Source organism: Anas acuta, chromosome Z, assembly GCF_963932015.1.
Source record: "Anas acuta chromosome Z, bAnaAcu1.1, whole genome shotgun sequence".
NCBI classification, from domain to species: domain Eukaryota; kingdom Metazoa; phylum Chordata; class Aves; order Anseriformes; family Anatidae; genus Anas; species Anas acuta.
The window spans coordinates 29,569,171-29,581,908 of record NC_089017.1 but is presented as its reverse complement, the minus strand read 5'-3'; the positions used below and the strand labels follow the sequence as shown (position 1 = coordinate 29,581,908).

The window sequence follows — 12,738 nt, the reverse complement described above, 5'->3', positions numbered from 1 at the left end:
TATGCTACTATATTAGGAAGGAAATTAATCACATCTGTATTTCATTAAAGAGTTTCTCCTTTTTTGTGAGGAAAAACTGGATGATCTGAAAATATTTTAACTCGCAACTTTCTCTGAGTCTTTAATACATGCATAAGTTGGCGTGTGTGTCTGTGTGTGTGTGTAGCAGGGAGTAAGCCAGCAGAAGTGGGGAGAAAAAATGAGCAAGCATTATTCACAGGAGCTCAGTTTCTAGTCCCAACAGATTTAACTAGCAGAAGGGGAAGGGAAGATCCGGGGCTGGCTGCCAGAGAGGCATTGCTGAGTGTAAACACTGCAAGGCATCTCAGAATGCCCTTATCATAGGGAGCCCAAAAGCATTTGTACTCTGGGGCTCTGCAGCCAGGAACAGTCTTGCCAGTAGAGAGTGTTTATTGTCAAATTTTAGTACAAAGGAAACTACAGACAAGCTGACCAAAAAGACTGGAATTTCATCTCTCTCCCTCTCTCTCTCTCTCTCTCTCCCTCCCTCCCTCTGTCGCCCACTCATTGGATTTCTTTCTCTGCCAGCCTTTTTAAACCAGACTACCAGGTCAGTGACATTCATTATTCCTTTCATTTTAGTATGATCTTGTGTTCAGCCTCCTGGACTAATATTGCTTCCCGTAAGTATCTGTTTCAGGTTTGTTGTATATGCTGAATGCTATTGTGTTTGTGCTTGTAATATTTAAATGCTTAACAAATGTTGCACCAAGGCAATCAGACAGCAATTTTTTGAACTTAAGGTGGTTGAAAGCTCAATTCTGACTTAGGAGGGAAACAGGCACTGTATTTTGCTGGTTGTTTAGTAGACCCTTGGAAGTTAAAGGTTCCAAGTAACTTAGTTTAACTTAAGGTTCAAGTTGGTACAGATTTCTTAACTGTGCTGGCTTTCTTCCACCAGCACTAATAAAACTTTATGCTTTTATATTTTATAAGAGCTTGGAAACACTTAGTAAGAATTCTTTTCTTAAAATTGTCTTTTTAATAAAAACACACTGAGAGAGAGAAATGTATTATGAAGCACTGGAAAACATCATGAAAACTTCTGATATTAGTAAGACTGCCCAAAGGATAGATTATTTAACTGGAAGAATTCATTTTTAAATGAATGCTTTAAAATTGTAGACTTTTATTTTGCAGGAGATATCTGCAAGGCTTTTCACATTTTTGTGTGTGTTTAGACAGCTGACTTTACTCATCTGATTTAGATGGCTGCTCATTGGTCATATATGTGTGTAAATGTTTATGTTTGTTTCTGAACACACGAGAACACAGCTTGCACAGCCTTTTAATTTCTTGCTCATTTTTATTCACTTATGTATAATTGAACTCTAGAACAGTTTTTAGAGATTAGTTTCTCTCACTCTGTGTTGTTCTGAGATACTTCAAAAAGTCCTGTAGACAATAATACATAGCTTCTTGAAGTATTTATTAAAAGGGTATTTTGCAAGTTACATGTTTGCTGCTTAGAGAATTCTAGTAGTTCTTCATCTCAGTTAACTCAGAGCTACTTGTTACTTTAGGCAAAATGCATGATGCACTGATACTAGAAATCACCAGTTTGCACAATGGAAGAGCACATGCATCTGTAGAAGTTGTCCCATCTTATTTCTCTTACTCGGGCATTACTGTTGTGAGCCTGCCAGCATTTTCATTCCAATTCTCTGTGTGGTTTATTTTAATAAAAACATGACTGCATGCAGATTACACCTGTTGAGCAGAAAGAGACAATAAACACATCATTCTGGATGAATACTTTGACTTTGTGTTTCTCTCTGTCTCTCTCTCTGAGATTCTGCGTCCACTGCTTGTGGACCTTGATTTACTTCTCTCCTGCCATTGGATGTGTGGTCTGCAATTATTGTAGTGAGGGTGTCCATCACAACTTTCTTATTTTACAACTTGCAATGTGTGTGTGATTCTTGGTGTGGTTCAGCTGCCTTTTGTGCAGTTGGACAAAAGACTTGAATAGACTACGTTTGGGAAGTTGTTAAACACTCCCTAATGTGCTCTTTCTGTCTCTAGCTGCTATCATCGCCTGCAACAACATTTCAAAGAACTCTAGTAGCTGGCTGTGACAATAAACTGTAGCTGGACCATGTGTGATTTTCTGCCAGATGTAGCCTCCAGTTGTCTAAAACCATTATACCATTGACCACATGAGCAGACAAGCTGTAGCTGCAGTGTGCAGGCATCCTGAATGCAGAAGGATATAACTTTGTCAATAAAAATCCGTTAATAAAAGAAGGACTGTGTGGTTTTGGATCTAGAATAATTTCAATGAGGTGTGCTACTATTTGATTTAGTGCATACTCTCTGTTTGTCAAATATAATTTGCATGCAATAATACCACTTCTATGTTACATTATGGATTTCACACAATTTCAAAATCTCTTTTGATTGTGAGGAAACATCAAGCCCCCTCACACAACTTTGTAAACCTAAATTTGTATGTGTTCTAAATCCATCCTCTTGCCTTTATGTATCTTTATAAACAGGAATGAATTGCTCTTTAGAGACTCATCTTTTTCAACCAGAGTATAGCAGTAATCTTGGTGAAAAGCTCAAATGGGCCTCTAAGTTTCACATGTCTAAGGCTCAGAGAGATGAACCAAGACACCGTGATTGTGGGAAAATGTAAACTATACCATCTACCAGCTGTTAAAATTTAAGCATTCAAGAAAGTCCTGTGTGTAGCATGTGCAGAAGACTGCAATGCTTGTTTAATTCTGTGAGACGCAGTACACCCTTCAGTGAGCTCATCTTTCTGCAGAGCTGCCTGCAAAATCTTCCCTTGCAGAAATTTAAAACCTCTGCCACTATCTTCCAGGCTCACCAGCTTTCTCCCCCACACTCAGAAAACCAGCCAACCAATAACAGTGCATAAAGAAATTATTCTAAAAACATCAAAACCACACGCTGTGCTCCTAGTAAGTTTTTATCCATATAAGGGTGTCAGCCAGAGGTGGAAGCCCACAGCTGTCCATGCAGGACAAGGATGGGTGGGATCACACAGCTTCCTCAGTACATGAACCAATCAATGCACGTCACTGCGAAGAGGTGCAGTGTGTCGGTGGTGTTGCATTTCATCACCACAGCCTGATGATTGTTTCATAGAGGTATCACACCATGTAGTTCATGGTGTACTGAAACAAGGTCATGGGCTCCCTGTCTCCTCACTTTTCTCTTCCTTTCACAGAAGGCTTTTTCTGTTCCTATTTCATGGGTTTTTGCACCCCCAGGCCTTTGGATCAGGGATGTGTTCATTCACTGGTGTAGTTGCTTTGCCATGGGTCAAGCTCATCTAGCACCTCATGCTTGAGATGAGGCCATAGCTAGCAACGGTCATGGAAAAGTATGGGGCTGCAAAGCCAGCTTTGTGTTGTCACGTTAAGTATTGGATACAGTGCCCTAATTTTTGCGTTTTGCTTGTCAAACTCATGGCTTGAGGTGAGGCAAACACTTTTATCCTTGTAACACCGACATGATAATCATTGACTAGTTCTAGGTAGCCTGCTTATGTTTAACTCATCTCTATCTATAGCGAGTTAATTGCTAACATGCAACAGCTACTTGATGTTAAAGTTTCTTGGGAAATTTCCTCTACCCATTACACTTGCCTTCTTTCACCCATCCACAGTTTCCATTATTAGAGGTAGTTTTCATTTTTACTTTTGAGTCATTTCTGTGTGGACGAGGGGAAACCGCTTTACCCACTTGTTATACACTTCTCTATTCTTAGGAAGACTAGTTCTTATTCTGTCTCTGCAGTGCATATTATTATGCACAAAGCCTGAAGAAGGGCTTATCTAACAGTTGTTCTAGTCCTTTCATTTTACTATTTTCACCAGTTTTCCCCTAGTTTTTATCTTGTCTCTCATAACAGAAAGCCTCCAGTATTTCTCTCCATTCTTGTACAGGAAGAGGAGAGGGAGAGAGATTAAACACCTTTCTGAACTTCACAGTTGTGTCATACTGTCATGAAAGTACTACCAAGACACTAAACTAAAATAAAAGCAAACAAATAAACAAAACCAGTGAAAACCACAGTGGATTGTGATACTATTTACTCTGAGTAGTCTACTCCCTTTAAATGCTGACAGAACAACCTATTGCTGTATCTGAATGGTTTAAAGAAAATTAAAAGCGGAAATATCCAAATCTTCTGAAAAGTTAGTTAGTCCTGGAAGTGGCAAAGTGGTCAGCTCATTCTGGCTCAATGAGAAGCTCATTGGCTTCTCCTCGGCTGGTTTGACGTTCCCTGCAAACAGATGTTTCCTGTAGGTTGATACTACCAAGGGGAAAATGGGAAATCAGTGAGTGTTCAGTCCCAGGAGCATGAGGGTGATATGCAGGAAAATATCATACTAAACGCATCTGTGGAGGAACCTCTCTGGAAGTTTTCAATTTGGTTTTCCATTACCTCTCAGTTCTCAATCCTGGCGCTGAGCCCCAGGTATTTGATTATGGAAGGGATCCTGTCTCCACAGTGAAACTAGCACCCTGCTCCTTCCACCTTGCCTTAAGGTCCAATACCTCACATTACACTGCATTAATGTTTATGACATCTCATTCAGGTTTTTCTTCTCAGCTTCTTGTCTGTCTTTGTATAACACCAAATATGCTTTCAGTCTTATGGTGGCCCTTCAGCAAATGGGGGATACTGCTATATTCAGTTTCCACCACCTAATACCATAAACTTGGAGGAATCATAATTTAGTTTATGGGAGTAACAACAGCACACTGAGAATGCACACTGAAGTAAAAACTAACCTCTGTAAACTGAAACTATATCAGGTTTTAATCTTATAATCAATATCTGTAATGTGGAAGAATGTAGAATAAATAACAGTTTGTGTTTCTTTGCTTTCTTGTTTGTATACTCTAAGTATTATGCCACTGCTATGAGAGTCCAACAGAGAAACTTTAATGACCTGCATATATCTGATGTGCTTTACATCCTTCATTTGTTTTCCTTGATGAAAAAAAAAGTCTATTTGCTTTGCATAAAAAGGCACAGGATTTGTGAAAAAGTATATAGGACTCTGTTTACAGACCAAAACTGAGAAGGGAAGAAGAGAGGAAAACTGCTACCTAGCATTCCTTAATTCAGCAAATACCTTGTTGAATACTTAGTTTCACTGTGGCCTATAATCGTTGTTTGTGGTGTGTGGAGCTAAAATGATAAATAGCAAACAGTCCAATGGTGCATGGGTTAATTGCACATTCTGAAGTGACAATCCCCTAATTGAATATTTTAGGATCCTCTCATTGCCCTGGGGGAAGTTTTAATTGCTGTAATAATATTTATCTCGCTTCCTAGAAATCGTGCAAGGAATGACAATTTGTTCTCTTTAATCCTGCCTTCTAAAAAAATCCCATGGTCTTTTTTTTTTAAAAAAAAAAACAAAAACTTTTTCTGGTGTTCATTAAAACAAATCAGGCCAACTCCCAGCCCAAACCAATCATGCTCTATAATCCCTTTTAAGCTTTGTGAAAGAAGAGGGCAATTATGAATGCTATTGTTCTGTGAAATCTCCCAGGCAACCAGAGATTTTGTCACACAGCCTACTCTCATCGTAAAGTCACAGCTACTAAAGTCTCATCCAAATCTCACTGAAGACTTTGGATGTCATTGAAACTTGGTCCATGGTTGCTTGTGTTTACAGCTCTTTTAGTAAGGTTTTAAGTATTACAAATGAGAGCTATTTTTTTCCCCTGGGATCTTATTTTCAGTCATTTTGTATAATAGAAGTATATCTAAATCTTTGGGATTAGTCTTTATTTATGTAACATTAGCTCCCCTCAGATTCAGACTCAGGGATACTTGCCTTTATAATGGTAAATAAAGAAGAAGTGCTGGAAACCTTTTCACCAGCTTATTAATATTTACATTCTTGAAAGTAAATTCCATTCATGCAGGAGTTGCAATGATTAATTTTGTTTGCAAAGATTATATAAAAGACCAGCTGTACTTTGACATGGTTCTGGAGGTACACAACTGAGAATTTCTGTATGTACCTCTGAAGGGGTTCTGCACAGATGTCTAGCTTTCCATAACTCATGGATACTTTTAGGGACATATATAGTTCTCTAGATTCTGAAGACAGTTAGCACTTGAAAAATTTATACTAGATAATGCTAAATTGAGAAGTTTTGTCAGAAATTTTGTGATAGTGATAACTCTAAAAAAAGTGTTTCCCTTCCCTTCCCTTCCCTTCCCTTCCCTTCCCTTCCCTTCCCTTCCCTTCCCTTCCCTTCCCTTCCCTTCCCTTCCCTTCCCTTCCCTTCCCTTCCCTTCCCTTCCCTTCCCTTCCCTTCCCTTCCCTTCCCTTCCCTTCCCTTCCCTTCCCTTCCCTTCCCTTCCCTTCCCTTCCCTTCCCTTCCCTTCCCTTCCCTTCCCTTCCCTTCCCTTCCCTTCCCTTCCCTTCCCTTCCCTTCCCTTCCCTTCCCTTCCCTTCCCTTCCCTTCCCTTCCCTTCCCTTCCCTTCCCTTCCCTTCCCTTCCCTTCCCTTCCCTTCCCTTCCCTTCCCTTCCCTTCCCTTCCCTTCCCTTCCCTTCCCTTCCCTTCCCTTCCCTTCCCTTCCCTTCCCTTCCCTTCCCTTCCCTTCCCTTCCCTTCCCTTCCCTTCCCTTCCCTTCCCTTCCCTTCCCTTCCCTTCCCTTCCCTTCCCTTCCCTTCCCTCTTGAAAGTCAGTTGTATTTGGTGAGAACACTTATGCTTGTAATTAACCATTGCATAATTTTTCACATGTGTACCAGCAACCGTGAGGGAAAACTAGTTCTTCTAGCATTTGGAGGAAATGTTTAACAAACCACATCAGACATTCTCAGTTACTCTCCTCTAAGCTGTACCCAATATGCTCTATTCCTCTGTTAGCTCATCAGAGTCACACCAATACCTCCTCAGAGGCTGTTTCTCCCTCTCCCTTCTTGCTCCCCTGGGATCATCTGCAGAGCAGGGCAGAGGTCTGCTGGCAGACAAGGAGCTCCTTGGAGTTCCCCTTGCTGAGTGTCCCATGCACAGTGCCTTGTACACATGCTTGGGGTTATGTTTTGCACCAAGAACAATATCCATTGTACAAATTGCCAGAGGTAGACTCCTTTTCCAGGATCGCAGTTCATTTCAAGCAGTTTTCCTCTGGCAGTATCAGATTGGCAAATCCACATCTAATCGTGTCAAAGTTTCTTTATCAAGTTTCTTTCTTTATCAACACAGTTGTTATGCTAGTATGGTTTTATACTGGATCTCACAGGAATTACTGGACAGTCTGCAGGGTACAACACAGTGGTTCAGAAAAAACACAGCAGGTAATTCACTTGGATGCTGGAATCCAGAAAGCTTTATCATTTCAGCTGAGAATCATAGCATGGTTTAGGGTGTAAAACACCCCTGCACGTAAATTCCACCATAGAAACTCCACAGTGACCTGTTCCACTGGCAGTACTCACTGTGAATTTCTCTTCCCCAATATCTAATGGGAATTTCCCTTGTTGTGAATTTTTTGTTGCATCTTACCTCTTTGCTGTTTGCCCCCGGTTCTCTGCACTCCTTTGTTAGACATCTGAAAGCAGATACAAGATTGTCTCATAGCCCTCGCTTCTTCAGCTCTCTTGACCTCTCCTCATAAATCATGTGCTCCAGACCCCTGACTATTTGTAACCTTGCCAAGACATAGCAACTACTATATAATACAGTGCTGAATTGGCATGTCTGTTTTGAATCTTGGACTAGGTTCTCACAAAACTCAGAACTCACCTGGAGTTCAGCTATTTTACTCCATAGCCAAACCTTTAGAAAATCAATGAGAAAACAGCTTAGTCTAAAAACTCTGCACTGATCTTCCTAATGTATTGTTAATGAACTTCATTATTTCATTAAGCATCTACATTTATACGAAATATTGCAGCGTATTTTGAAGTAATGCCTCAGTATCCTTCATTCTGGATACATAGGTAGCACATGAAGAAACAGCAGGGATGAATCAGGCTTAGCAGTAATATGAAGGGTAGAGCAGTAGGGAAGCTGTAAGCAACTTGGAAGCAGCCACAAAAAGCAACAGTGGCATCACCAGCAGTGGTACATCTGCCGTAGAGCACCAACACATGGACACTCTGCATCAGCATTAAGTGCCTTGTAGGGCATGCATGACTTTGCTGAAGCAATGTCCTTCTTCATACAAAAGTGAGAATGTTAATATCATAGCTCTCACTTGGACATTTTATTTCTCATTTTATTGTCATTACGTTTGGAAAGGATCCCCTGTCATTTTGTTTTGCTGTCACTGGACTGAGGAAGTGAGGTTACACTTCTCAAGAACTTCACTCAGCCACGCAGGGAGACAGCCCTGCAGCAGACAAGTAGGGAACAATTGCAGGAACATTCTGGGCAAACACGTGTACAGTGATACGGGAGCAATGCCTGCAGGTAAAAGCAGTTAAAGAAAGCCTGTAAGACACAGTAACAGCATGGGACAAATTTTGTGGCAGAGAATAGCTCATATATCCACCATGAAATTGGACGAAATGCTCCTGGCTCCTCTGGGCCTCTGGTTTTCTGCTCTTAGTGTTCTTGATGCAGAGTAAGAAAAGGCAGTGAAGAAACCACTGCCCATGCCTGAGGTTTATACCTGCACTCAGTCTTGGGGTTTATGGGGCAGGGACCAGAATGTAGATTGACCTGAGCTTAACCACAGTGAGCTGTGGATGTCTCTACATGAGCAATGTTCTGACAGTGCTTGTTTGAGAGATACAGCTGGCTTTCTCTTTTGTAAGCATGTATGGAAAGTGTAAAGAAAACAATACATTCGCTGAACACTGTCACTGCTGAATTGGAGGTCAGGTTGTATTAAGCTACAAAGTGCTTTTGTGGTAGCCATTCAGGTGGGAATAAAGACTGTGCAGGCTGTATTTTTTTTTTTCTTTTCCTTTTCCTTTTTCTTTTTGTTTCCTTCCTTTTTTTTTTTTTTTTCTTTTCTTTTTTTCTTTTTTCTTTTTTCTTTTTTCTTTTCTTGGTCTTCTTCTTCTCCTCCTCTTACTACTCCTTCTCTTACTCCTCCTCCTCCACCTTCTCCTCCTCCAACAATTTAAAAGCCACTGCATTCCTCTGCCAGGAGTTTCCTGCTGGCTAAGGATTCTGGCATGCCTGAGGAGACATTAAACACAGTATCTTCTTGAGCCATATGCCAAGGAGTTTGTTTTAGCCTGGTCCTTGCCATGCTAGATTCAGGAATTAGGATGAGGGCAGGGCAAGTGAGGCAGGTCTTCACTCAGAACGTCTGACCATGCTTTGTAGCTGATATTTTTAGGAAACATGGTGTATATCTGAAAAATGTTAACATTCCGTGCACTAGGTGATAAATACCAGTCAGATATATTCAGGCTAAAAGGGTACTGTACTTTTTCACTTGGAAAAAGCCTGAGGTCTAATTTGTTTTCTTCCTCCTCTTTCCATGCCTTCCTTTATGGAATTGCCAACTGTGTTTCAAAACTGAATTATAGGAAGAAGAGTACTGTCTTGGATGTGCTCATTTTGATGATGTGTCATGCACATGCATCCCACTAGAAAAAAACAAAACAAAACAAAACAAAAATTAGCATATATTTTGGATACATTTATATGTTAGGATTTTAGTAAAATCTGTATGTGTAAGTAAATGTTTTTAAATAAGTTGATCTTTTTATTTTAATTTTATTTATTCCTTTTTTTTTTTTTTCTGTAGCACATTAAAAAATGTGATGAAATCGTGAATTTCATTCTCTTTTCTCTACCTAGAACTCTACATTTTCTCCTAGATTTTTTCAGACTGAGTAAGCTGCATAATTTTAGACCAAAATGGAAAGATTTTTAGATAAAAAGCCAGAAAACTAGAGTTAAGATCTAGGGTCTATAATCAACATACATCTAACTTTAAACATATGTTAGTCCCAGTGTCTTCAGTTTTAAATTTGGGCTGAAGTGAGTGGATCTGTCTTGTGTTACTTTAGGCAGGGGATAATCTTTAACAAATTCTAACTGCCATTTGTTGTTCACTGAACTGTAGAACTGAGCTGATGGCTATGTAAAAGTGTAGACTGTTCAGAAGGTCACTCTGCAGAAAAATGTAGAGTGAACATATATCTGTGAATAGTAATGAAGGAAATATAGAGAGATACATAAGAAACTGAAGGAATTCTGATACTTTAATAGGTTGTAATTGCCTAGGATCTCATTAGATTTAATTAAATCAATACTGTTGCCTATTCTTTGGGCCACAGTTCCAGTTACTTTGGAGGGCTGTATAAGAGTCTTGTAAGGATTTCAAAACTGCTTGGTTAATGACAGCACTATGGTTTTCTTATGAAGTTATAAACATGAAAACAGAGATTAGCTGTAACTAGGGGCATGAGAGACTTTGTGTAATTTTATTTTTATCGTTGTCTATTGTTTCTTATTGCCACTGTTTTTTTTTTGTTTGTTTTTTGTTTTTTTTTTTTTTTTACTGATTACATTTTTTTTTTTTTTAATAAAAAATTCAGCTTTGCAGTGCAATATCATATATATCTCTGTTAACATTGCGGGATAGTCTGTCACTGTAGTAGGAAGAGTAGAGAGCACTAGGATCATGTTTGGAACTAAAAGTTGAGTTTTTTCATCCATATTCAATGATACAGAAAAAAAGTATTTAACAAAAAGCCACATTTCCTTTATTCTACTTTATTCTACTACTTACATTGAGTCTGGACAAAGGCCTACTTTTATGCACTTTGAAATTATCTGGATACTCTACCCTTTGATTAATATGCTATTCAGTAAAACTAACATGATTCAGTGATAAAAATGGCTGGTAGCAGAGGATCCTACATACCAAATGTTTATTTGTGAAAATGCCTGGAGTGCACAGTGAGAGCTTATCTGTTGAGGAAGAAGTCTCATTGGTACATAGCTAATTTTCTGAGCATATGTGTTCTTAATGGTGTTCAAAGGTAAGGTTCTTTTTTTTGATTGAAATTAAATTGAAATTACAATGAATTATAGGGAAATGTGTTTGTTTTCTTGCTTGCTTGTTTGCTTTTAAGAGATGATCAATGCCTTATACTTTTTTTTTTCTTTTTTTTTCTTTTTTTTTCTTTTTTCTCTTTTCTAAAGGATTAATAAACCTGAGAAGTACTCTGAGAACAAATTTATCATTTTGTCTGGCTTGACCAATGAATTTTAGAAAAACCCAAGGATGATTTGAAAGGTCTCTGTTGAAATTTCAGTCAAGGGATGCATCTTAATAGAAAATGTGGTACATTTTATCCTGTGACTAACGTTTTGGTCCGTCATTATATGGTGTAAATCTTCTGGTGGAGGAAGAGAAGACCACTTTCATCAAGAACATTTTCACTAGTGGGAAAGAGCTGATCCACCCTCATAACATGAAGTCATTTGAGAAAACCTGGTTGTTGCCACTGTTGGCTGTTCTCCTAAGAGCTGTCTGCTCCTCCTTTATTAGCGTCAACCTCGGCATGAAAGTGATGAAGGGACAGTCTGTCTTTCTTTCAGAAGATGACCTCAAGTTCTCCATCCCCAGAGAGAAGGATTTGTGCAAAGTTGAAGTTGTGATAAATGAGCCAATAACACAGAGGGTTGGGAAGCTAACTCCACAGGTATTTGGGCCCTGTTGTGCTGCTCTGCATGTCCGCCTGTGTACAAGTATGGGAGAAAGTAGGAAGTGTTGCTTTATGTAAGATTTTTTGTGGTAGTGGTTAAATTGCATTGAACTGACTGTTTTGTGTGAATGAGATTCAACTTTTTGTTAGTCAGCTGACAGAGGATTGCACCCCTGAAATGGAAAAGCTGAGCCCAGTAACATGCATACATAAAAGTGGTCAGTCTCCTTTCACAAAGGGAGAATGGGTATTTCAAAACTTTTGGTTAGGGGACCTCTTCTAATCTCAGCTGCCTGTTTTTCTGCCATAAGGATATCCACTGTCCCTTGGGTAATGCAGAGCCAGCTAAAACATTTTGCATTTTAGTCACGCAGCCACTACCTTGGGAGCAATTAAGAAAAAAAAATCATCACATACAATAAGCATATTGTGTACAGTATTGTTTGCTGAACTCTGCAACAGCCAAATTGCTAACAGATGGTAAATACATTAAAAAAAAATTGTTTTCTTTTAAAATCTCAAGCTTGTAGGAATGATGAAATATATTTCACATACCACCATTCACTCATTTGCCTCACAAATCTACCCATTTAAGTCATAGCAGGAGGGAGTTGGAAGTAACTGGCATGAAAACATAATGGTAGAGGTAGATTAATGGCTTTAAAATGAACCATAACCAAACAGCTTTTTTCTGTTTCTGTAAAGTTTTGTTAATTGTACCATATAACGTACTTGACTATATTTGTGCATGTGTCTGGATTTTTAAACACTCTCCCTGAGGTTTGTGGTGGTCTCTGCAGAAACACTAGCCCCAGAAAATTTTTCAGAGCTTCTGGCTTGGTCATTAACATTATTTTTTACACCATTTTGCACCACAATTACTTTTGCCAAACCTGCACATTCACGCCAGGGAAAACGGTAGGTGATGAACATGGCAACATGTTAGCTTCTCCAGAGACTGGTCCCTGGAAGTTCAGTACCTCTGCTGGAAGGCTTTGCAGAGAACCCTCTTCTCTGAGCTCAAGGGTGCATGCAGCATTTTTTTCTCTCCACTTCCCCAGCCTTGCCTGGCCCACTAGGAGAA

General features: G+C 39.3%; 1 protein-coding gene across 13 annotated transcripts in view; it reads left to right on the top strand.

Annotated features, from left to right (window-relative positions):
* The first annotated feature begins 266 nt into the window (after positions 1–266).
* The window catches only part of FREM1 (FRAS1 related extracellular matrix 1), a 65,782-nt gene continuing 53,310 nt past the window's right edge, over positions 267–12,738 (top strand). For 5 of the 13 annotated variants that reach the window (XR_011091051.1, XM_068666148.1, XM_068666152.1 and 2 more), the window contains exons 1-2: positions 268–644; positions 11,149–11,651. Coding sequence is in view for 9 of the 13 variants with exons in the window: in XM_068666148.1 (XP_068522249.1) it covers positions 11,421–11,651 (231 nt within the window). In the remaining 4 variants the exon portion in view is untranslated. Of the gene's footprint in view, positions 645–11,148; positions 11,652–12,738 lie in introns of all 13 variants that reach the window. The other 8 variants (XR_011091052.1, XM_068666154.1, XM_068666155.1 and 5 more) reach the window with 4 other exon arrangements.